This window comes from Rhinatrema bivittatum, chromosome 16 (assembly GCF_901001135.1).
Source record: "Rhinatrema bivittatum chromosome 16, aRhiBiv1.1, whole genome shotgun sequence".
NCBI lineage: Eukaryota > Metazoa > Chordata > Amphibia > Gymnophiona > Rhinatrematidae > Rhinatrema > Rhinatrema bivittatum.
In genome coordinates this window covers 15,287,394-15,313,000 of record NC_042630.1, presented here as the reverse complement: position 1 = coordinate 15,313,000, position 25,607 = coordinate 15,287,394, and the positions used below count along the sequence as shown (strand labels likewise).

At 48.8% G+C, this 25,607-nt stretch overlaps 1 protein-coding gene and 4 non-coding genes across 5 annotated transcripts; 2 read left to right on the top strand and 3 right to left on the bottom strand.

Moving 5' to 3' along the window:
• Nucleotides 1-4,273: 4,273 nt before the first annotated feature.
• TRNAL-UAG lies at nucleotides 4,274-4,355 on the bottom strand. The gene has a single exon. It is a non-coding gene; the product is annotated as a tRNA-Leu (tRNA).
• Nucleotides 4,356-5,385: 1,030 nt separating this feature from the next.
• TRNAR-UCU lies at nucleotides 5,386-5,471 on the top strand. Its single transcript is given in 2 exon segments — nucleotides 5,386-5,422; nucleotides 5,436-5,471. It is a non-coding gene; the product is annotated as a tRNA-Arg (tRNA).
• A 486-nt stretch (nucleotides 5,472-5,957) lies between these two features.
• LOC115077400 (transcription factor HES-7-like) lies at nucleotides 5,958-8,766 on the bottom strand. Its single transcript, XM_029579689.1, has 4 exons — nucleotides 8,713-8,766; nucleotides 7,005-7,100; nucleotides 6,543-6,630; nucleotides 5,958-6,424 (listed from the first exon to the last, which is right to left on the bottom strand). Exons 1-4 carry the CDS (start codon nucleotides 8,764-8,766, stop codon nucleotides 5,958-5,960), a joined length of 705 nt encoding a protein of 234 aa, XP_029435549.1.
• Nucleotides 8,767-10,733: 1,967 nt separating this feature from the next.
• Nucleotides 10,734-10,804, top strand: TRNAG-GCC. The gene has a single exon. It is a non-coding gene; the product is annotated as a tRNA-Gly (tRNA).
• Nucleotides 10,805-24,345: 13,541 nt separating this feature from the next.
• Nucleotides 24,346-24,417, bottom strand: TRNAA-CGC. Its single transcript has one exon. It is a non-coding gene; the product is annotated as a tRNA-Ala (tRNA).
• Between the last annotated feature and the right edge of the window lie 1,190 nt (nucleotides 24,418-25,607).

The following is a 25,607-nucleotide window of genomic DNA, read 5'->3' as shown; positions in this document are numbered from 1 at the left end:
GAAAAGCCTGCTATTTGTCAAGTGGAGGTCCAGACCTTATGGGATGAGGGCAAAGGGGCAGGTGACACGAGCCCAGAGATGGAAGGGAAGGAGTTCAGAAGAGGGCAACCAAAATGGCGCAACCCAACCCCTACACAGAGAGGCTCAAAATGAACTCACTGGAGGAAAGAAAGGTGAGAAAAGGGGATTTTCCATGGAAATCAGAAATTCAGGGACCATGCGTCACGATATAAAATTGAAACACGAAGAAAAATAGTTCTTTACTCAAGAGAGGGCTGGGTGCATGGAATCAAGCCGGGATTACGCACAGGGCGGCAAAATTTGGCGGGCGGCAAATTCCTGCCCCTCCCACTGCCTACATCGCCCGGACTTCGAGCAGCGATTCTCCGTGTGCAGTGAGCCAGGAGCCAAGGCTGTGCTTGCTGGCCCCATTCTCTGTGGGCTTGCATGTCGGAGCAGGGCCTGCGAGCCAGGGTTCAGTCCCTGCACTCACTGCACTTTGAGGGTGGCTACTGGAGCAGAGGTCCAGGGGCATCACACAGAGCTTGGAGGTTTGCCCGGGGGGGGGGGGGGGGGGGGGTTGCAAGGAAGAGGGGTACATGGCACCAGCACCAAATCAGTGCCTAGGACAGCAGTCAATCAAATCCATCCCTGGATCCATAGCAGGCCAGTTTGTTCTGTTTTCCAATTTTGCTCCTCCACACAGGAAGTATATTGGTGTTCTAGGGCATGTGGCGATATTTGCATTGCTGCCTTTTCATAGTTGTTTTTGATCCTAGTGTTAATGCTGGATTGGTACGGCAGGTCTTCTGCACGGATGCCGAGTGTGGTTTTTGCAGGGTTTTTTTGTTTCATCACAGAGTGCGCCTGGCGCTGAAGGGAGTTGGTGTCGCAGTTATTGTATTGAGCTGCCAGAATTTGAATATTGTTTGTTTTTTGTTTTTTGCATGGTGATCAGCAAGGGGAAGTGTCCCAATTCTGCTCTGCAGCCATGATTCGGGATGCTTCTGTGTTTGCAGAACTGAAGGTGTGGGATTTCTCCTGGGATTCTGTGCCATTCTGTATAGTTTGGGACTAATAATAGGCCCCAGATTATCTCACTACCATATAGCGGCTGAATGATGCTATTGAATAATTGTTATAGTAGTTTCATCAGGGGAGTTGTATTTGTTCAGAGGTTTCTTTGTTGTATATAAGGATCTCAGGGCTTTTTCTTGTAGTGTCTTGTGGCCAGTTTAAAATCCCCAGATGCATTTAGTCTCCAGTCGAGTTACGTATTGTCCAGCCAACGCTCAACTTCTTCTTGTTTATTTGTGTTGGCGACCTTTTGGCCTTTTCTGGAAAACCATCATTTTCGTTTCCTCCGGGTGTCTCCTAGCAGGTTTCGGTTTCCGTGTAGGCTTTCTAAGGCGAGGGAGAGGGTGGCCTGATCCTCTGTACACAGCAGGCATCCGATTTCCGAGTCCTTGACACCTAAGTCCTGCAGCTGAGGAGCTCCCCAGTAGCGTGGGGAGATCACGGATGCGGATATGGGAGAGGGTGGAGGTTGGGGGCCCGCCTCCCCTCACCTAGGGACGTGCGAGCAGGAGCCGCCAGGCAGACAAGTTGGGCCAAATGGGTCCCTATGTATATATATATTATTTATTTATTTAAATGCCCGTGCCTTCCACGGTTCGGTGGGGGGGGGTTTCCAACGACACACACATAATAATAATTTAAAACATGAGAGAAACAGCGAGGAAATCAGATGAAAAGAAAACAGAAAGGCTCAGCGTTGATACCACACATAAAACCAGGGCAAGGCCTCCAGGAGGAAGACTGTACCGCTACTGCGACGGGAAGGGCAAGGAAGTCCAGCCGTCTGGAGGCAAAGCTGCTCCCAAAAAGTGCCTTTTCAGTGCTTTTTTTTTTTCTAATTCTTTCGGATCTTTTAAAGAGCGCACCAGTGGAGCGAGGGAGTTCCGGAGAGCAGGCCCGGGAATCGAGGTGGCCCATTTACCAGTAATGGATAGGACGGAAGATGATCATAGGGCTCGGGAAGGGGTAGATAACTCAAGGACTGAACTGATCCAGGTGGAGTTAGCATTATCGCTAAGGCTGCGGATGGTCCCTGCCAACTCGCACTGCATCCGCTGTCGGACAGGAGCGATACTTAAGTCCCGGCGAGCAACCGGGCAGCCGCATTCAGGGCTAACTGAAGAGGTCTAAGTGGGTAGTGAGGGAGACCAGGGTAGGCAGAGTTGCAATAGTCTAAAGCAGGAAGGATCGGTGCTTGTAAGAGCGTCCCAAAGGCAGGCGGGTTGCAAAAGGGGGTTTTATGTGTCGCAACATCCCGGGTTTTGCAAAGGTGGCAGGCACCGCTGATTTTACCTGATGAGGCACGGACAGATCGGGGGTCTAAGATGATGCCACGGTTACGTTCCTTATCTGGGGACATCTGCCGTGTTATCTTTGGTTTGGGGCGGCGAGGGAGGGAGTTTAAATGTGGTCAGAGCATTTCACATCCTCTTCCTGAGAAGCGCCAGCTTCCTACTGATAAGGGGCCCAGCGCCGATCAAGGACCCCGATAGCGGCTGAATGCTGTTCACAAGAACTCGATTCTAAAAATAATCGGCCCTATGATTTCCCCCACAGAACTTCAGGGCTTGGGACTTACTGGGTTCTTAAAAAAAAAACAACAACCCTGTTCTCTCCTGTTAGAATTAGGGGTCTGATTATTTTTTCAGCCTGCAAACCTCACCCCCTCCAAAATCCCAGGCGCTATGTGCTGCAATATTCCACTTAGTTGGCTTTGCATGGAGGCGCTCCTGCCTCCCTGCCCACTTACAGGAATGACTCTTTTCCGAGGGGCTCTACTGAGTCCTGGGCAGGGCCCGCCGTTCCCCCACTGCCACAAATCTGAATCTCCGGCCACGGGCTGGTAGAGATTGCCCTCCGCTGCACTCCCAACCTGTCGTGCCACCACCATGCCACCTCCCTGCCTTCGGCCCAGCTGCTACCATCACCGCTACCCAATGGGCTCAGGACCACAAGCCTTGTTTCCAACCCCCCCCCCCCCCCCCGTCCCACCTCGGATTTCCACCCCACGCCACCCAACTCCAGATGGCCCAGGGCGGTAGCTCCGAATTCTCATGGTAAACTCTCTTAGGATCATTGCCTTCCCTAATTATGCACCGTCTTGTTTTTCAGGAACTGCTAAAAATAAGCAAATAACGGCGGGCCACTGCGCAGCTGCCAGAGCCACGGCTACACTTAGAGGGAACCGACAGGGGTGACCACCCTGGGTCCTGCCCAAAGCAAACATGGACCAGTTGTTGTTGTTGTTGTTTTTCCCTGGGAAGAGAGATCTGGGCTTCAGAAGCCGTGGCATCAGTGGGAGAGAGGAAGGTTGTGGGAGCGGGAGGGAAAACTGATGGGATGTGAGGGGAGAGGGAAAGAATGGCTGGAGAGGATGGGGAGAGAAGAAACAATATGGAAAGGAGGTGAACAGAAGAAGAAGCACTGGGAAGAGAAGACAGGAAAGAAAAAAAAACGAAGAGATTAAAAAAATTCAAACAAGTTTCGGAAGTGATCTGTATTGAAATGCTTCCTGAAGGTGAAGTTAAATTGCTAAAAACATGTACAGCTTTGGTGTTCAATAAAAACTTACAATCAAAATTATATTTTACAAATAAAATATTCAGTTGAAAAATATGCAATACAAACGTTGTTTTTTTTTGCACATGAAATAATATAAATGTATGTAAAATTGCCACAGAATGCTGTGCCCCAGACTCCGCCTCTGAGCCACTGCTTCTCAACCCAATCCTCGGGGAACGTCTAGTGGCCAACTTTTTAGGCTATCCACAATGAATATGCATGAGATGTATGCAAATCCATCTCATCCCTATTCATTGTGAATATCCTGAAAAAGTGACCGGCCAGGTGTGCCCCGAGGACTGGGATGAGAAGCAGCCCTCTAAACTACAACAGGATTTTGCAAATGCATACTTCATACTTCTGGTGCTCCTGAAAAAAGGGAAGCAGTGTTTATAAGACCTGTTTGAGATGGGGATGGGCAGGAAGAGGGCAGCTCCCTGGCGAGGCTCAGACCAGAAGGCTGGGGGTGTCTCTGATCTAAAATGAGGGGACACATTTTGCTAAGCACTTTCACTTCTGGACAAGATCATATAGGTGCTACCCAGAGAAAAAGAGGGTGCGGGCTGGAGTATAGAGGTGATAAGGGTAACACAATAAGGACCTGACAGGAGGGAGGAAGTAAAAACGAGCACCCTGGCAGCGGTGGGATTCGAACCCACGTCCCCGAAGAGACTGGAGCCTAAATCCAGCGCCTTAGACCGCTCGGCCACGCTACCTCTGGCGCTCCCAGTACGCAGTCTCCCTAAAGTTCCGGCCGCCCCCTAATGTTTTCAACCTGTTTATCTGCGGCTTGTGCACAGCTTCCGCTGGATATCCCTGACGCTTTCTCCGATTGCCTCTGATTGATTGGCTCAGTCCCTCCCTGTCCCCGAGTGACCCTTCCCGCTGGCCCTGTCCTTCCCCCTTCCTCAAGTTTTCGGTTCCCCGGTGCAGCAGGCTTGTGAGCACTCCGATCCCCGGCTGGAATGACTGTAGCTGCAACGTGACGCTTTGCGCCCTGCTCTGCCCCCGTCCTCCTATGAAGGAGGACCCGCAGGCAGGGAGAGACACGTGGAGGACCCGGAAGCGTCCCGGCCCCGCCTTCCCAGCCTCGCTCTGGATCCAGACCCCGCCTCCGCTGGGAGTTTCTGCCCCGCCCAGCGAGGCGGCTCAGCCCTGCCGCTCCCTCTCCAGGGTCTTTACCTGCAACTTTCCCTCCCTCCCCGGGGGGGGGGAAGAATGGGACGAGGCCGATCCTTCCTTTCTCTTTTATTTCAAAGGGGGCTGAAGAAGTGACTTGGGGAAAGCCTTGGGCGATCCAAGCGAAAAATCCTTTTATGAAAAAGAGTCCATGGGCAGGGAGCAGAAAGTGGATGGCAGGGACCCGGGGGAAGGCAGAAAGAGGCGGAAAGTACCGCAGAGAAAGAGCCAATTGAATTAAAAAAAAAAAAAAGCAGAATCTGTGAGCACTGAAGCTCTGCGGCTTCTTTCCGCACAGATGTGCTACATCTGCTTCAAGGGCGTGGAAAACTGCACTTTGCAAACATCACCGCTGATGAAAGAACCCGTTTCTCCTGATTGTGGATGGAAGTAGGAGGGAGGGGGGGAAGGGGTGAAATGCGCCCCTCCCCCACCCCCTTCCCATTTCCCGCACCTTTGGCATTCCGAGTCCCAGATCCGGACGCAGAGCGGGAAAGCGAAAGTTTCTTCAGCAGCGCGGCAGCAACAGGCACAAAGAGCGAGACAGGGCAGGCTCCGAGCGAGAGGGGCTCTGTGGCGCAATGGATAGCGCGTTGGACTTCTAGAAGGCTGAAGTGATTCAAAGGTTGTGGGTTCGAGTCCCACCAGAGTCGTGCCTTTTTTTGGAAAATTAGTCTCCCGCTTTAATACATACTAAAGAGACAATACCTGTAGATACATATTGCAGAAAAAAAGCCACATTTGAACTCTTTTTGCATTTAAACAACGAAAACTAGATTCCCCTAAGGCTCCCTTGCCTCTGTGACAGGAGGCAGATAAACAGTCACTTCTGTTAGAAAGACAGAAAAGGAACTTAGATTTGCTATTTGTACATATATATATATGTATGTATATATACATAAAGATAGATATATAACTATATATAGCAGAACTTTACAAAAATATATTGGGGCTAATTAATTAAGAAAACAATCAGTCCTCCTTTGCTTGTATCCATCTCTTTCTGTGGCTGCTGGAAGCCATACTATTTATAAAATAGGCATAACAGACACACACACACATGCACATGGGATGGAGCTATACAGATACTGTATAATGTATATAGGCAGGAGAGGGTCTCCTTAGGAGGAGGGCTAAGCTTAGGGCCAAGGCCTCCAGAAGGTCTCCTTTTCCTGGTGGGCGCCTGACTCATCTCCTTGCCTCTGGGACTCGGGAAGGTTTCCGGGGCCATGGGGATGGGCGATGGCGTCTTCACTCCTGGCCTGACAGCAGGGAGGGGTGCAGGGGCTTGACGTCTTCGGCACCGCTGGCAGGCAGGAGGGCACTCTAGTTGGCTTGGCCAAGAAGTCTTCTAGGAGGTAGGCAGCGAAGGGGCCTGGTGGGTAGCCCGCGGGCTGCAGCGGGTGGGCTGGCACCTTGCCGGGCGATGGGGGCTCCAGGGCCACGTTCTTCCGGCTCTTCAGCTGCAAATGAGTCTGTAGGCTCTCCAAGAACCTCCTCTGAAGCGAAGGCTGGAGCTCGCCCAGGAAGCAGGACATCCGGAAGAGACATTCCCTGAATCCAGACAGGTAGCAGCTTTCGGTTGCATCTTTCTCCTTTGATGCAGCTCCTAGCCCACCCCACCCAAAAAAAAAGAAAGCAAAAGACATAGGATTACCAAGAAAACTGAGTGAGCAGCGGGAGTCAGAAAAGATCTCAAGATTTATAACAAAATCCCCATGTACCGTCTGATTTTAAACGTGCTTTGCCCCTTAAATAGTGAACAGTTAATTCCAGTATTTCTGCTTTTTCCAGTTTGGGATTCTGGAGTTTCTGCAAAACAAAACGAAAAAAAAACAAAAACAAAAGTGAAAGGAAGTGGAAAAAGAACTGACGTGCAAAAGAAACTAGGCTTAAAGCCAAAGATGGATGCGCGGTAGGCACGGATTTTATGGTTTTAAAATCAAGGGTCTTATGTACTAAACATTTCCCCCACAGACACAAGTGGGAGGGGGAGGGGGGAAGCATTTAGTACATCTGGTCTTACGAAAACGGAACGTGGAAGGGGCTCTGGCTCTCACTCCTAGATCATATATCCCCACGGGTGAGCCCTCAGCAGACAGACAGACAGACAGACGGACACACGGCTAAACCGGGAAGATGGACGGGGGGGGGGGGGGGGGGAGCAGGCCGGGTAACTGACTCACCTGGTCGCCGGTGATCTCCAGTAACAAGAGCCGGAGCTCTTCCAGGCTCTGATTAATCCTCTCCCTCCTCCGTTTCTCCATCACTGGCTTCAGAATCTGACAAAGAGAGAATTTAATAGGGAGCACGAGAGGCCGGACGCAGGCAAACCCCCCCCCCCCCCAAAAAAAAAACTCCTGGAGTCAAAGGGGGGAAGGGGGCAAGGAGCCAGACTGCTCTCCCTCCCATCTGCCTTCTCATCATACAGGGCCCTGCAGCCTGCACTGGATTCATCAACTTTCAGGAGGGTCTGCTTCCAAAACTGGCAGCCAGGGGCTTAGAACTCATGTCCCGGTTGGCAGCGGCTCCTCCCCGTTTACAATATAACATCTGCCACCTCTCTCCCCGAGTCAGGAAACGTTCTTGGCATGACAATTCCACATGTGGGAATCATGGAATACATAAAGGAGGCCAGAAAAATTAAAAGCAAATAAACAAACAAACCATTAGCCTCAGAAAAAGCCCCACATCATCCCTGCTAGAAGGTAGCTCTCAGGCACAGGAGCTTTCCCAAGCCCGGGACCTGAGGGCCAGGATTCTCTATTCAGATTCAGAAACCGATTGGGGAAATAGCAGACTGCAAAAAGAAAAGTAGTGGTGACCATCTCGGCTTCTCTACAAGAGGATCCTAGGGTGGGCAACGCTCAGCAAACAATTCAGCGGTGCCGGCAAGGATTGAATAAGATACAGCGCACCTAAAACCTGATGAGTTTGCTCTGCCTGTGTGAAATTAGCCACCACAGTCTGCAAAACGCTAATATTATAACCTGATAGTTAAAAATACTCTCCATCAGTGGGCATTTTTTTTAACAGTCCAATAGTTTCTGTAGGAAACAAATAATTGTAATGCTTCTCCTTCCAATCATTTTTACAAAATGCAATTATCCCAGCACGCTGAGATCTGTTACAGTGTTTAGAATTTATGCGTGGGTGTGTGTTTGCAAGCATGTGTGTGTGTGCATGTGTGTGTGTGAGTGAGTGTGTGAGTATGTATGTGTGTGTGTGCATGCGCATGTGTGTGTGTGTGTGTGTGTTTGCGAGTGTGTGTGTTGTGTGTGTGTGAGTGTGTGTGTGTGAGCATGTGTGTGTGAGTATGTGAGTGTGTATGTGTGTGTGTGCGTGTGTGCGTGAGTGTGTTTGTGAGCATGTGTGTGACTCTGTGTGTGTGTGTGTGTGCGTGAGTGTGTTTGTGAGCATGTGTGTGAGTGTGTGTGTGTGTGTGTGTGAGTGTGTGTGTGTGTGAGTGTGTGTGTGTGAGTGTGTGTGAGTGAGTGTGTGTACATATTTCATTTTTTACCGGTTTATAAACATTAGACCAGTATCCTCCAGAGAAGATAAAAACTTTCTGAAATGTTTCACTGGACAAACCATATTTAGTAGCTAAACAAACAATACATATTCCTGCTTATTTACAAGTTTAAGAATTAGTAAACTTCCCCCCAGGAGAGTTTCCCTTTAGATTGGCAGTTCAAGAAAACCAATTATTGCAACTCAGGCAATTGTGCCTTAATAATGAATTGTAAGAAATAAAACCAGATTTGTTTTCTTTGAAAGAAAACTGAAAAGCCATGAGGATATTATTATTTAGAAGGTAAGTAAGTTGTTGGCGGGACCTACGGTTTGGTAGTAGAGGTTAATAAATAACAGCAGATAAATGAAAAGTCACGACACCTTTCTCATCCTCTTTGCTTCGCAGGCTTGGCCGGAGACCAGGGATCCATTCATGTCCCAAAGACCGGAGAGTCAGCGTCTGTCTGCGCCAGGGCAAGCTTTCCCCCTTCTTTTATAGTCCTGCCCTCCGCCCTCCCCTCCACCCCCTCTGAGTCCCCTTCCTAGCGCTGGCATTGGCCACGCGGGAAGGTGGCGGTCAGGGCTTTCATCCTCCCTCCCATGAGGGCATCGCTGCCCCCTCCCCACTTCTACTTCACGGGCCCCTCTCCCCCCCCCCCCCCCCCCCATTGTATTCTGCAGCCCTTTTTCGCCTTATCCGTCTCTTTTTAAAAAGATATTTTCCTGGTTGGCCGGATACATTTGGCATACATTACATCCAGGAGCAAATAAATGCCTTGAACCCTCGGTCTCTTTATCTAATTATTTCAAGCGTTTAAGACGTGAGCCTAAACGAATAGTCCCAAAAAGGTCAGCTGGACATGGGAAAAAAATGTATCTGGTGGAAGTGAGCTGGAGGGAGAATCCCTCTCCTATCTGTCGATATGCAAATAATGCACTGCCAGGCCAGCATTCATTTGTATTGTGAAAAGACTGCGCTCAGGTTAATGTTTCTAAAACCACAGCCCCTCACCCAGCCAGACCCCTAGTAGGATCCTTTCAAGCCGTGCAATGAACGAAGACATCTTATACCCATAAGACCCCCTCTTGCCTCAGAGACGTTGCTTTCTCCTTCAATTCCTCTATTAGCCGAAGATGTGAGAACTGGGGTGAAAGGGGGGAAATCGTCTGCCCGCTCTCTGAACCCCTCCGGGAAGGTCTGCTCTAAACTGGGGGGGGGGGGGGGATGGGGGGATCTCCGTGATCTGAGGCAAGGCGTGAACGTTGATTTTCCCAGGAGAGAAGTGTGAGGCTCTTAAAATATCTCACCGTCAACTTCAAGTGCGCCCCCCCCCCCCCCCCCCCAGCCATATGAGCGGCCCTTCAGGTAACAAATAAAATAAAGGAAGCCGATCCATGCCCTGCCCCCGGGAGAGCTGTGGGATTATCACAGGTCCCGGGGTGTTACCGTGTGGCCATGGTTTATTGATGCAGAGCCCTAGACAAAAGGCATTCATATTGGCAAATGGGCTAGCAGGGACCTGTGAATGGCTCCGGGGCAGATTTATGGGTCCTTGGGAATGGACAGTTGAATATTCTGGGAGTGGGAACAAACGGGCAGGAAGGTGCAGTCCCGTCCCCCTCCCCCCCCCCCCGCCCCCTCCCCAATCCACTGGGGGAAGTGCCTGAGGGCAGCAGGCAAGGCCAGGTGGCAAGGGCAGGGGGACCACGGTGAGAGGCCAAAAGGTGCTGGAGGTGATTAAGGGATGCGGCTTGGGATAGGGCTAGGGTGTGGGCAGAGGGTCACAGTGCTGGGGGAAAAAAAAAAAAAAAAAAGGCTTCCATTCAAATTCACTCAGGATCTGCAAACTTGACTGCCCTGAATACAGCTCTGTGCTCAGCGTGGAGTGGGAAGAAGAGACGTTCTGCAAGACAGAAACTTGATTCTCCCACTCCTTTTCTCAAGCAAAACAAATCTGCATTTAATTTTGTTTCCCTGTTTCTGTTTGAGCTTTACCTTTCAGCAGCTCTACCATTTCTAAGCCCCTTCTTCCCCCTCCCCAACGGGCAAGGGTAGGCTGGGGGGCACACATGGGACGGGGATTGGCAAGGAAGACAGGGAGAGGGAGCTGCAAGGTCTAGAATGCTCAATGCACTACTTGTACATCTTTTTGCTGTTTTCTTTCATCCTTTGGACAGGTATCAGTGTCTACAAAAACTCTTTTTTTTTTTTTTAATGAATGAGTAGCATTTATGTATCGACTTACTCATTCTTGGGTTTAATAAACTCTCTATCTTAAATGTATACTCAAGAATCCCCAATTTCACAAAATACACAGAAGCTTTCCATAAAATAATGAACCTTACACTAAAGGGGAAAGTTGGAAATATGAGGAGCACCGAGAGAACTGCTTTTACAGCGAGCATTGGTGGTTCAGTGGTAGAATTCTCGCCTGCCACGCGGGAGGCCCGGGTTCGATTCCCGGCCAATGCAGCTAACGTTTTTTTTTTTTTCCCAGTGCATTTAAAATTTTAAAACTATATATACCTCTTTACTCTGGTCCTTTTGCTTCTCTGGATTATGCCCTAATCATGCATTTCGTTGGTTAAATGAAATGTTCTCTTGTATTGTTCCGCGACGCCACCTCACCCAGGCATAGGCAAAGCACTGTCGCAGCGCCACCTAGTGTTTAACGTTTATTTATTTATTTACGCTAAATCGGCTAGAAGGCAAACATTTAAAAAAAGAAAAGGCTTATGTCTAAAGCCAGCACATCATTTCTGTTACAGAAGTAAAGGAGAAACTCTTTTTCACATTCAATTGAACTCTAAACCCACAGCTATACATTCAAAGTGCACCCCATATACTAACTCCTTTGTATATGTAATTACCAGAATATTTAAAATGGGTACAAGCAGTTGTGTGCATGCCAGATATGCTGCATCATCTCCTTTATGCTTTCTTCCGAAACCTTCCAGGCGATGCCTAGGCTGCCTGCTCTTTCAGTAGCAGCTGAGGCTGGGCTGGGCTTGAGGATGTAGCCCCCCCCCCCCCCCCTTCACACGCCCCAGCGAGATTCCTTCCTCCCGTCCAAGCTCTGCCCTTTTCACACCTTTCCAGCCTGGAGTGATCCACGTGGCCCCCACGGGCCAGGCAGACACCTTCCCCTCACCCCCCCCCCCCCCCCCCAGCTAATCAAGCGGAGGGAAGCCCACACTTTCTGCCAGCGGCCTCCAGCCCAGGAGCCTTCCTGCTGAGAAACGGCCAAGGCCTCTAGGCATGCGGTAGTTGGCCTGCCCTGTTAGCCCGCTTGATTGCACAGAAATGAAGCTAATGCTCGCCTCCTCGGGTCAGAATCTGAATTCTTTGTGTGCTTTCCCCCCCATTATTTGCTAACTTGAATTGCTGGGGATGCACAGGCACACACAGGAGCCAGGGGACACCCTTCACTTCCATTCCCCCTGGTAGAGACCCCCCCCCCCCCCAAAAAAAAACAAAAACAAAAAAAACCCAAGACAATCCTCTCACAGCCAGAGAGGGGGACAAGTAAACGCTCCCTCTGCCCCTTTCTATCTGATCCAGATTCAAGAAAGCTTATGGGCAGGAGCATTAGTGCGTGCCTGTCCGTCTCTCTCTCTCTCGCTCTTTCTGCATGAGAAGTTTCATGCTGGGTCAGAGGGATGGTCCATCCAGCCCAGTGACCACTCTTGGCAGTGGCCAGCCTGGGAATCACTCGGCAGGTGCTTTCCCTAGGGCTTATTCCCAGAAATGAGAGGCGATGATCCCCCCCCCCCCCCCCCCAAGCCTGCCTGGCTAGTAAGTGTTAATGGACTTGTCCTCCACAAACTTGCCAAAACCGTTTGCATCCTCAGCTATGCTTTTAACCTTGACCACATCCTCAAATTCCACAGCTGAATTGGGGATGCAGCCTCCCTCCTTCCCTGGGCTGGGAGGATATAGTAATTATGCTGACATTAATACAAGACTGCCCCCCACCCGTGCACACACACACACTCACACACACACATGCATTTAGAACGGGCTGTAGGGGAGAGGGTGAGAAATAGGAGGAAGGAATGGCCGGCCTTTGGCAGGCTTGTGGCCCGCTGCTCCTGTAACCCCAGCCTCCACATGCCGTGCCTGCAGAGGCGTTCCCCTGAAGTTCCCAGGGCTCATCAAAGGGGCCTGCGCTCGTAAAGCAGGTGAGAGGAGGAAAATTAACTCCTATATGCCAAAAGAAGGCACTCTCTTTCCCAAGACGACACTTGCTGTACAGGGGGGGGGGGGGCAGGGGCGGGCGGGAGCACGATCCTTGTGATGGAAGAATGCCCTTCCTTGACCTTCAGCTGCAGTGCCTTTAATCCTGAACATGGTAAGCTCTTCAGGAAGGTACGAGGCTCTTGTCTCTCCTACATTAACGAGGCACTGGGTTTTTTTTTTTTTAAATCTTCTTTGTCACTGATTGCAAAAAGTAAGCACTCCAGGGTATGGACTTCCCTTGTCTAACCTACCGCTAGGCCATGTAATGCAACAAGAAAATGTTTGTCATCGTTCACTGCGTCCTTTACTGACGAGCATGTCATTTCCATCAGGGTTACGTGCAAACACGCTTTTCTTTTTGTATTGGATTTTATTTATATTGTGCCCTATTGAATGGTACCCAACTGAAATGTCTTACGCTCAGCCGGCCCCATAAAAATAATGCATATCGTTTTATCGTGCACAGACACTTCTGTACAGGGGTGCTATGTTTACTTTCCCTGCAAAAGGGAATACAGTTTTCATACTTGTGGCGAGAAATGTGGGAAATATTCAAGGATAACATTTTACCCTATTTTGCTTGCTTCGGCCTGTTTTGGGGACTCCGTTTCGCCTTTGTTTGGTGCAGCTGGAATAACACAGGATCATAGTAAGTGATGGAGATATAGGCTGATCATCTCATCCAGTCTACCTAGCAGTCTGATTCTCTACCCCTTTGGGAAGAGGTGTGTATAATAAAGTCCCATACTTAAACCCTTGGTCGTCCCCCGTCCCCCCCATGTCTTCGGCCTGACCTCTTCACCCGTCCCTACCACCCCCCTCTATATTTCTCCCAAGGATATTTAGGTTCCGTGATGGCGCTGGCTGCCCCCATCTCCGCCGGTAGGATGTTCCTGGGCTTGTCAGTTTTGGTTCTTGGACGTCTCATACTTAAACCAATAACCCGGGCCCCGTGCATTGCGCCCACAAGTTTTGCAAGAATCCAAACAGCCACCAAGACAAGCAAGGCTGTCGTCCAGAACATCTGAGCTCCCCAGCTTGGGAGGCTAATGAGAAACCAATTGATTTATCCAGAATGGGGTTAAAATGAAATATTAACTGAGCGCAATATTAGTTTAAAAATCAATTTAAATCAGATGGTTGGAAAAACAACACATTTTGAGGTCTTCTCATTAAAATGTATACCATCCGGTCCAGGTGATTTACTATTCTTCAGTTTGTCAATCTGTCCTACCACATCTTCCAGGTTCACCGTGATTTGGTTCAGTTGATCTGAATTATCACCCATGAAAACCTTCTCTGGAATGGGTATCTCTCCAACATCCTTTTAAGTAAACACCAAAGCAAAGAAATAGTTTAATCTTTTCATGATAGCTTTATCTTCCCTAAGTGCCCCTTTAACCCCTTGATCATCTAATGGTCCAACTGACTCTCTCACAGGCTTTCTGATTTGGATGCATTTTTAAAAGCTTTTATTGTGAGTTTTTGCCTCTATGGCCAGTTTCTTTTCAAATTCTCTCTTAGCCTGTCTTATCGATCTCTTACATTTAACTTGCCAATGTGTATGCTTTAACCTATTTTCTTCCTATGGATCTTTCTTCCAATTTTTGAATGAAGATCTTTTGGCTAAAATAGCCTCTTTCACCTTATTTTCAATGCTTTGGTTAATTAGTGTGCAAAGTCATAGATCCTCTTTATTAATTAAGACACACACACACATAGGAATGCAAAGCACAGGTACACACATTCACTGCCACAGAAACCACCTACATGGGCATAGCTACTAAAAGGTACTTGTTTAATGGAAGCCTTATACAGAAAATGTATAATTTATTCAGTGAAGGATTTTTCTGCACCCTGGAAGAAAACAGCCAACCTTCTGCAAAACATCCTAGGCATAAAGGGACCACGGAACTTGGTTATGAATAACCGAGGCAGTTGATTTCCTCATTTGGAATTAATATTTTCTCTGACGTCTTCACCACCATAATAACAAAGTCTGTTTTTCAAGGAGTTAGTGGGTGGGGGGGGTGGATGGGGGGGGTATCAGTCTTCTCCCATTGTCCTGCATACTGTTCCAAAGTCCTGATCTTGGAGGGGAGGGGAGGGGAGGGTCATGATGTTTTACACCTTGATTTTATGACTCTGGGAACTGGGGGTCAGATCAGAAGAGACACAGATAAAGAAAATATTCTAAGGGACATCTAGAGAAAGCACTGACTGGTTTCAGTCCCCCTCCACTTCCCTCCTTCCCTGAAAAGCTGTTATTAAAATTATTTGATAGTGCCATATGGAGATAATCAATAAGCCCAGACCACATAGAACTGAATAGATCCCTAATAGAAAACCTGTACCTCTGGGCCCCCAAGAAGGGGTGCAGAGCAGAATTAGGACACTTCCCCTTAGTGCTCACCATTCAGAAACAGAATATTCCGATCCAGGGGTCAACTCAGTAGCTGCCATACCTGATCCCTCCAATATCAGGTAACACATAACCCTGCAAAAACCACACTCAGCGCCTATTTTTATTTATTAGACATAGTTAATATAAGCAACAAAAAGATTTCAAATAAATAAATACAATTTGATTTCTGCCTTTTATCAAGAATGGCCTCAAGGCAGATTACAATCCATTTAAAAACAGATGAATTGCCATTGCAATCATTTTGTAGCAAATCTGTCATACCAAGCCAGTACTTACTACCAGGACTCACACAGCTATGAAAAGGCAGCTCTGCAGATATTACACCGGGCACTAGAACCCCAATACACCTCCTACACAGAGCAAGCTGGGCTGCTACAGATTCTGACCCAGAATGTACTCTCTGCAACACACAGTGCAATGTTGGAGAAAGGCAAAGAGACATCATGTATCTCCTCCTGTATCCTGCCAAATCCAAAGACAGAAAAGATGCAAATTTAACCAGATCTGAGAGAGAAAATGAAGAGAGCCCAGGAAAGAATGAGCTGGAAAAAAAACCCTCTGTCTGATCTTCAGAGAAACAGGAGAAACAGTAGTAAAATGTGTTGCATCCTGTGACCAGGCCAGAAACATAAGTTCACCAGAGATAATATGGACCAGAACCAGGACCTATGAATTGTACTTCTTAGTTCTTATTTCTTTTCTGTACTGGTTTGTAATAATTATTTTCTTTTACCTCTTAGGGTAGTATTTTGAAAACACACAGACCAGGAAATTATCAGGCCAGGAAAGTTTCCTGAATTGTAGAATGAGACAGAGAGTGAGAGAGAGAGAGAGAAACTAGACTGAAGGTCACCAGAATCCTCAAATTGTGCTTTCTACACTTTGCAATTGTGTTTTACTGTTATCGTTATTATGAAAGTTTTCTCTACCTTCAACATAGGTATTGCTTTGATATCATATACTGATTGCCATACCAATAAAGAAAGTTTCCTGAATCTGAGAGAGAGAGAGAGAGAGAGAGAAAGAGAGAGAGAGAGAGAGTGTGCGTGTGCGTGTGTGTGTGTGTGTGCGTGTTTGTGTGTGTGTGTGTGTGTGTTTATTTCAGGCAACACAGCACAATGGAACTCTGAGCCATGTAATGCAACCATAAAATATATTGTGTACCACAGGTAGACTATCTAGCTTCAGATAAATTTATTGGCATGACGATTTTACATGGGTTACCAAAGCAATATTTAAAGTGATGTAAAATAAAAAGGAAAAAAACATACAAATAGTAAAATAAAATTACAGGGTACAGAAAGGACCCTTGGTCTGACCCAGAATGGCATCGCCTCTGATTTTATGCAATGCAATACCAGGCAACAGTGTACTATGAACTGTAAAATACTCTGTATTAGGCAGCAACACACCCAGACACCCACCCCTGGCCCTTTCAACAACCTGTCCTTTCACAATTTATTTTCATTGTTACACTAAAGCATTGTGTTATTACTTTAGGAAGACAGAGCGACTCCTTTCCTTTCCAGCAGAATAGGTGGGGGGTAAAAAAAAGGTGCAGTGTGTGGTTGCATGTATTTGTGTTCTTTAGCTCTGTGTCTGAGACGGGAGCATCTCTTATCTCAAGCCGATGATCCTTCTCACTTTCTGCCGGGTACTGGTTTTTTTTTTTACTTGGAGGGAAGAGAAGGGATGAGATTCAGGGAGACTACAGAATCCCGAATCCCACTTTGCTAACACACACAGCAATATGGGTGGGTGGGTGGAGTGCTGTCCCATGGGGGGGGGGGGAGCTGCAGACGCGTTGGGGAATTTCCTGCCACTCTCCAAGGGGGAGGGGGAAGAGATAATAAAAGGAGGCAGAAGAGGAGGGGGGCCTTCAGTCTACGCTACAAGTGGGGACTGTGCCTGGGAATAGAAGACCATGCGGATCAGCCAGGAGAAGTGGGGTGGCAAAGAGGAGCGAAAGGTAAGCTGGAGCGCCCGACCCAGAGAGAAGCAGAACTACTCCCAGCCCCGGCTGGACGCGCCCATTTCTTAAAGATTTCGTTTGCATGGGTCTTTGGCGGAGTAAACGAAAGAATAAAGTGATGCATATTTAGAAAAAAAATAAAATAAACCCTGTTGGTTCATAAGGTACCCATTGCTATTTCTTTCACTGTTTAAAGAGACCAGAAGAGAAAGGGGGATCGGATTGTAGGGTCTGCTTGATGATTTCTTTTCTCCTCTGGGAACAAGCTTTTAAAATGCAGGCCCCCAAACGTTTCTCTTCTCTGCTCCCCCTGCCCTCTCTCGCCCCTCACTGTCTCCTTCGCTTTTCCCTCTCCTGATCCATCTTCCCTTGGTCTGAAAAAGAAGAAACGAGCTTCTTTCTCTTCGTGCTATATCCCTCTCCCCTTTCTCTCCCCACCTTCCAGCTGTTGAAGCCCTTGATGGAGAAGCGACGGAGGGACCGGATCAACCAGTGCCTGGAGCGCCTGAGGACTCTCCTAACGGAGGCTACCCAGGATGAGGTGAGCTAGCCCCGGGGGCCAAGAAACCCATGCTGACCCCTGTCGGCCATCCCTATGTATTTGCCCCTCATCCCCCAGAACAATAAACAAACAAACAAAACAAAAATCTATGTATGCATATATCAAAACTTGATTTTTTTTTTCTTTTTATGTGTTTTTTTTTTTTTTTGTCTTTTACAGAGGCTTAAAAATCCCAAAGCAGAAAAAGCCGAGATTTTGAAAAAAACTGTGCAGTTCCTGAAGTTGCAACGTTTGTCAGGTACGTTCGTCCTGTTTCCAATCCATCTTTTCTCAAAGATGTCCCATGCTGTTCTAAACGTCTGTCTAGGTAAAGGCGAGAGCAGTGGATACTGGCAAAGGAAAAGAAAACGTGGTTAGTGCTTTTAAAAAGGGGACTCCAATCGCATTTTACGAGCCCCCTCCCCCCCCCCCTTGCGTTCAAGTCTTTATTTGGCTCCTGAAGGCATTAATCGACAGCTTTTCAAATTGATAATATTTAATATATTGTTTTTATGGGGAATATTTAAAGGGGGTTGTGCTTCTTTTTGTAAATCTCTCCCTCCATCAAAAGTAGTGTCAGAGGGGTGCTGCTGTGCTGATCGTCAGCAGAACCTCATGATACACGCTCGGCAGGAACATAAGTAAAAGCAGTGGGGGGGGGGGGGGTCGAGATTAGGGTGGTGCTAGACTAAGAAGCGCCTCTTTTATTTCCCAAAATGTATGAGGAGATCAGAAATAAATGCAAAATAAATACATAAAATGTAGGGGCCCTAAAATAAGACACAAAAAAAAACAAAACTCAAGCAGATTCGTATTTTGAACAATCGAGCTCCTTACACGATAAAGCTACTTCATAAGGAAAATCAAGTGTCTGCGGTGCTTTAAGTTCCCTGCTCTTGCTTCCCTGCTGCTGGCAACCTGGCAGGGGGAACCCGGGGGCAGCAGAATAAACCCCGCTGAATGAGAAGTTGCGACATCGCTGGGGCAAAAGTCGTGACATGCTGGGGCAGAAGTCGCGACATCGCTGGGGCAAAAGAGCAGAACATCGGAAATAAAACGGTGTCGGGGGAGGGAGCGACAGAGGAGACGGCTCCTGCCTGTGGGTCTGTCTCTTCTATGGTTCACTTTCCGGGGGGGGGGGAGGAGGAGCCCCTACCCCTACCCTTCTGTGCATCCGAGCCTGACGTTGCACGACTCCCGAAATATCGCCCTTTAATGCTCCAAGGATTGGGGGGGGGGGGGGTCAGGGTGCAGGGGCCCTGGGTGACCCTGAGTGTGTACAGAGCACCTCTAGAGCTCTCCCAGATAGATCTCACTGGATCTGAACTACCACTGCTGTGTCTGATACCTGTAACCTGTGCTTTAATCCATCGGCCAGTGTCACTCCCTTTTCTCACCTGTGACGATAAATCAAGTGCAGGTAACCTTCTGTTTTATTCTCCTCTCTTCTGTGTCCTTCTGTTTTTTCCAGCACCAACAAAGTGCCACTCTCCAGCAGGGCTGGTTCTTCCATTAGGTAACAAAGGTGGGAGGGGGGGGGTGCCTAGGAGTGCACCATTTTGGGGGAGGGGGACAGGAAAAATCCCAGAAACCTTCAGATGTCGCCTTACCCACTTTTAAGACCCAGCACCACAAAAGGTCAGGGAATGGAGACAGAGGGAGCGGAGCGGGTGAGGGTGGGGTGAGAAGGAGAGCATTCTGTGGGTCAGTAGGGGGGGGTGGAGAGAGGATAGTGGGTACTGCAATAAGGGGGGTCAAGAGACTGGGGTGATGCTGGTTTGCTGATCAGAGCATCAAGGGGGAGAAGGGGAGATGCAATGGACATAGAGAGAAGGGATGGCGGGCACTGTGGAGGGGGGCAAAGGGAGGGGGTGCAGGAGCTGGCAGAGGGTGAGAGGAGAGTGACAGGCGGATGCTGAGAGGGGGGGGTCCTGCTCCAGAGCTGCTGCCAACCGTGTAAGGGGAAAGGCGCAAGGCTGAAAGTCCTCCTAGGGCACCTAATACCCTTGCACCAACCCTGGATGACAATGTGGGCTGAGCCATGCCTGCGGGTCTCAGTGGCACAGGGCAGCCCCAAAGGAAGGAGAGTGAGTCTGTCCAATCTTCCTCCCCCGCTCCACCAGGTCCACGGTGGGGGCAGTTTACAAAACACAAAAAGCGTGAACCTATTGCCCTTCCTTACATTTCCAGCTATGGGATCACTGGGAGAAATAAAATATTGGTGAAGAGAGTTGATAAATAGAGTCACTAATATATGTAAAACAATGTGTGTGTGTGTGTGTGTGCGTGTGCATGTGTGCGCGTGCGTGCGTGCGCGTGTGTGCGTGCGCGTGTGCGTGTGTGTGTGCGTGCGTGTACCACTCTACTGCTCTATATATTCAGTTCATTTTAAAAGCTGAGATTGGAAAGTCTCTCATCTTTATTTTCTACCTGTTATATACCCAGTTTTACAGTAAACCTCTATTATTATACCCTATAATAATCCTGTCTGAAATTATATATATATATATTTGTATACATATTTTATATATATGATAATATATATGATATATGATAATTTCAGAAATGGCTGAACAGCAAAATATACATTAAAATAAATTGTATGATATACATATATGATTCTGAGAAAGACACATTAAGTCACCATACTCTTATGCACTGTATTTAGTCTCTGCTCGGATTGTTTCTTTCTCTTTGTGTTAACTTGTAATAAACATGTCACTGACATTAACTAAATTCAATTGCACCACAGATGAGAAGAGGGAGGAAGACTGCAAAATGCAAGGCTACCAGCACGGCTACCAAGAGTGTCTATTGCAGGCTGCCCAGTTTCTGGAGTCCAGTCCTGACCTATGTACTGGAAAGAGAGTCTACCTCTTGGACAGGGTGTGTCAGAGCCTGGGGAGGTCCCCTTCCACCTCCCGCTGCCCCCCAGGTCTGAACCAGCAAGGCCAGAGTCTTGTGCAGCCACTCCCAGCCCCCCACAGGTCTTCGGAAGGACAGGCAGACTGCAGTGCCCTGAGAACGGCTTGCTCCACAGTGCCCCTCCTCACCCACCTCCGACCCCTGGTTCTTCCACTACTCCCCCAACCAGCCAAAGACTGCAAGCTGCCCCGGGTCTGGGGCAAAGCAGCTGCCAATGGGCAGTGCCACAGAGACTATGCCCTGAACGGGAGGACTCTGCCAACCCAGTCCAGGCTCTGCAGGTCTGGAGACCCTGGCCTTAACCAGCTTCACCGAGAACACCTTCCACATTCCTGCTGTAAAATAAAATGTCGATTGCGTCTGTGCATTGTGTATCCCAGCTAGGGCTGCATGCTTGTGTGTCCTGCATGTTTTATAAAAAATCCCGATGAATAATGTGTTGCAGGTTTCTCTCTTCGTGGGAATTATTTTCTTCTACCAAATCTGTGGTTTGTGTTATGTGTTGCGCCCGTTCGTGCAGGCTGATCATTCCCTGTGCAAGTGCAGTGTGTTTGCTATGCGATGTGCATGGGTGTGTTGTATGCAGGAGCTTTATGAGTGTCAAGTGTGTGTTGTGTGTAGGTGTTGTGTGTTGGGCGTAATTTGTTGGGTGCATGGCTGACATGACAACGGGATGGCCCTCCATGATGTTTGTTTTTGAATAAAATGTGTGTGCTCCTTTTCCTAGCCTTGTGTCTTTGCCTTCATTTAAAGTCGCCCCTCGGATGTCTGTGCTGGATTTCATGTAGGGTTTTTGTTTACTTTACACTTTGTTTTATTGCATCTACTGTAAGCTCTCTGGGGATAGTGAAATACTCATAGTACCTGGATAAAATCCACTTTGAAGTGTCACATAAGGCAAAATATACTGTAAATCAAATAAATACTTAGGGCTCTCCAGGGAATCTTCAGTAACCAACTACACTCTGTCTGTCAACTGGAGTCAAAATCTGCATTGGTCTGACAGTAATAACCAAATACCATAAGAGTAAAACATTAATACAAAGGAGAGAATTATCTCTCTGACTCTCTTTCATGCCTTCGTTCTGTTTAATAATTATTATTATTTCTGTCTGCCACCCTTTCTCTCTGCCCTCTAATCTCAGCATGTCTACATAGTCTCTTGCTAGATCACACAGACAATCTAGGTGGATGCCTCTACAGGAACACAACTCTGAGTCCCAGACATATGCATTTAACCCTCGTAATATTATTATTATTTATTTGATTTGTATTCCGCTCACATAAGCCTGTTTCCAGATTAATATTATTCAGTTTGTCTTTCCTAGGTCTTCTGTAGAAAATGTTTTTCCCCTTCTTGTTATATTATTTATGGCATGTTTTTGCTGGAGAATTTTGTATTTGATCCTCTATGTTCTATGGATGCTACTGACAATAAATTAAATACACCTTCTCTTAAGAATAAGGTCAAAGAATTGGTGTGATTTTTTTTTTGTGTGTGTGTGTGCGTGTGTATGTGTGTCTGTGTGTGTGTGTGTGTGTGTGCGTGTGTGTGTGTGTGTGTGAGTGAGCGTGTGTGTGTGTGTGTGTGTCTGTCTGTCTGTCTGTGTGTGTCTGTGTGTGTGCGTGTGTGTGTGAGTGAGTGTGTGTGTGTGTGTGTGTGTGTGTGTGTCCCTGAGATGTGGGTCCTCTGAGATGTGACAGACCTGCTTTGGTTCTGCATCAGGCAGGCCTACGGGAGATAGCAAAGGAAAGAGAGAAGAGAGGAGAGAGACAAGAGCAGTGGGCACCAGTGCATGGTAGAGAGGAAAGCTGGGGATCGTGTGGCTTCCCTGGAGAGGAGGGAATGACTTCAGATGGGCCTAACTTTGCACATTCCTTGTCAGGACCTGGCTCCTAAGCCAGGGGATGTTGATGTCGGATGTCTTTGCGCCCAGGCCCTTTTGAAGGCTTGCATTCTGCCAAAGAGAACTTCCTTCCGGAGTTCGCCAGGCGTTTCATGCACGGGCAAAACATGTCTGGGTGGCCCTGGGATTTCTTTCTGGGACAATCTGCGAATCTTTGAGCCACCTTTTGCGTGGTCTCCGAAGCCCGAGGACCAGAACAGCCGCCTGGCCCTGACAGGCCCGGTCAGCGAGGCTGCGCTTGTGCTCTGCTCCTTGCCCGCACTGTCCTGAGGGGTTAGGCGGGTGCTGGCCCCTTGCACAATCTAAGTTGTTATATCACGACAGACTCAGTCTCATCTGCCATCCCCCCCCCAAAAAAAAAAAGATGACAAACAGACACTTTAGATTAAGCTGTAACACCACTGCCACCCAGATTTCAGCTTAAATGCTCTTCTAGAGCAGTTCCCTGTGTGTGTGTAGGGGGCGAGGGGCTAGATCGACCCTTGGGTTGGTCCCACTGGGCCTGGTGAGCTGTACCCTGCTCTTTACTGAAGCCTTTTAGGCAGTGAGCTGGATATTCTCCACCTGTAACGGAGGAAAAAAGGGGGGGGGGTCTCTAAAAACTCCGTTAGAAACAGCAGCCCCGGCCACCTGTGTTTTACAGGACCCCCCCCCCCTTTCCAGGAATCCAATCCCCAAAGGATTTCCAAATCCCAGCACTGCCAGAGGGGAGCAGCCACCTCCGGGCAGGGGAGTCCAACTTGTCAAGAAGATTGGGGGGGGAGGGGGGGCACTGATCCAACACATGTTACCCCCTTCCCCGGAAAGGTGGTGGGGGGGGGGGCACAGCCTGCTACCACTTCTGGGGAAGAGAAGGAGAAACAAGAGAAGGAGAAATAAAGTAGGCGCCAGCGGGAGAGGTACAGGATAGAGAGAAACGGGGGGGGGGGGGGGGGGGATTTTCTGTTTTATTTCAGACCAAGGTGTTTCCACTGACAGCGCCCAAAGCTGGCGATGGGACCCAGAGCTCGCCAGATTGCCTGAGTGTGGCCTTTCATTTCTCCTCTTCTCGCGCAGAATGGGGGTGATAGTACTGGGGGGGGGGAGGGGGGCACACTGAGACGAGTGTGGAGATGGGGTGAGGGGCTGAGGTCGCAGGGGAGCAGGACAGCTGTGTGGGATGGGAGACTGGAGCTGTGGGGGGGGGGGGCTGGGAATAGATCAGGGGTAGTGCCTGGGACTTGGCGGTGTGGGGGGGGGGCTGGGACTGGAGGGGGCAAAGGTCAGCTGTACGGGAAGGGTCATAGAGATGGGAGGGGGGGGGGGGTCCTGGGAAATAGATTTCTGTGGGAAAGTCGGAAGGTCCCCTCCTCACCTTCTGTCCCAGTCACCTCAGATTTTAGGACCTACTTGCGAACCCTTTCATCTCTGCCACTCGCCTCTTTTACAAGGTGAGAAGGAGCGTGGTTGTCACAGGCTACAGCAGGGGCATATGGCAGCTGCCACTTCACCCGAGCGGTCAGTGTGGGAAGCGCCCCTCCCCCCTCCCCTCCCCAAAGTCACAGACACGGGCAGTGGTAAAAAAAAAAAAGCATCAAGTGAGCAGAGAGCTCATTACCCGTCTTAATGTTTTGCATTTATTGCATCTGGGAGCGGGACAGCACTGGGCACCAACACCCCCCCCCCCCCCCCCAGTGCTGGCTGCCTATCCCCGCAGGGTCCCGGTGGCGGGGAAGGAGGGGGCATCTCCCTCCCCCCTCTGCCACGCTTCGCCCTCCTCGTGTTTCCCACACCCGAGGTGCTGCGAGGCTTTGATGGCGATCAAAGGGGTCCCCTTTGATCGCCCCATTAGGGAGGGAGACTAAAAGCTGTTCCCAGGGTAGGGAGGAGAGCAGGACCCTCACTTTCCCAGGACCCCCAGCTCGGTAAAGCTGTGAGGAGGTGGTGGCAGAAAACACGGGGCACATAGGGACGTAATAACGAGGGCAGATAAAGACCAAATTGTCCGCACAAAAACAACGGCAGTGGAGATGCCGGGGATTGAACCCGGGACCTCATACATGCGAAGCACGCGCTCTACCACTGAGCTACATCCCCGGGTGCAAGGCTCACCCCAGGAATGAAAGTTAGAGCCACCACAGCACACAGTCCAGGGCTTTAAGAACTTGGCCACCTCTCCTCCCCCACAAAGGGGCAGGAGAGGGTTGGAGGCAGGAACTTTCTGCACGGTCCCTACCTGTCAGGCGATGCTGGCGCTGGCTCCCTGCTCTCCGGCGCTGATCCCATTGGGCACTACACATTCCCCATTAAGGGAGAGGTTTTCTCTGAGTCCCTCTGCCCTGCTCTCTCTCAGCCTGGGACAGACTTTCCTCTCTGGGCACATCCCAAACCCTGAGCTCATTAGTGATGAGTGAAATGGGAAAGGCAGGCGCTTCCATTGGGCAAACTAGACAGTCACCCAAAGCACCAAAATTGTGCTGATGGCAAAATCCCTACAGCACCAGACTGGGGGGGTGACCCTAGGGCACAAGTACTCTTGCACAGGCAGGGGGATGCTGCTTTTATGATACAACATTTTTATTAATTTTCTAATAAACATACTTCATACAAACAGCTTAAGAGGTGCGTCTTTCTGTTACACCTCCCAACTAGAGAGGCTGCTTTTAAATGTTCTCTCCTCCTCTCCACTTCTCACCCAGCAGGAAAACTCTGATGGCTCTCAGATTTCTTTTCCAAAACTGTGTTTTATATTTTTTTTTTTCTCTCCAAAAGGTTGCATGCAAGCAACTTTTCAGCCCAGGTCACGGTTGTTTTGGGGGCGAGAAGCTGCCGCTGCCTGTTTCTTTGATATTGTTATGATGTACTTGAGGATCTTCTGATCAGAAGATGGCGTATATTTTAAATAAATAAAAAGAAATAAATGGTCCTGACCAAGGAACTGAATTAAGCCGAATTAGCTGGCCTGTTTGCATTCAGCTAGGAACAGAAATGTAAATTGAGGAGGGGGAGGCTGGAGGGGGACATGGAAGTGATTTTATTTGCTAGTATTCCCTTAATCTCTTTCTTTCTGCTTTGCAGTTACATCCATGCTGGGAAGAGAAAAAGAACAAATCCGTTTAATGGGATTTCAGCTTTTAATCTTTTAATCCTTTTGCTACTTTATTCAAAGGCCTGGAGATTGATTTCCAGTTAGGAGGGGTTTTTTCTTCCACAACCGATCAGCAATCGGATGTTAACCAGAAAATGCCTCTTTATCTGAGCCCGTACATCACCTCTCACACACACAA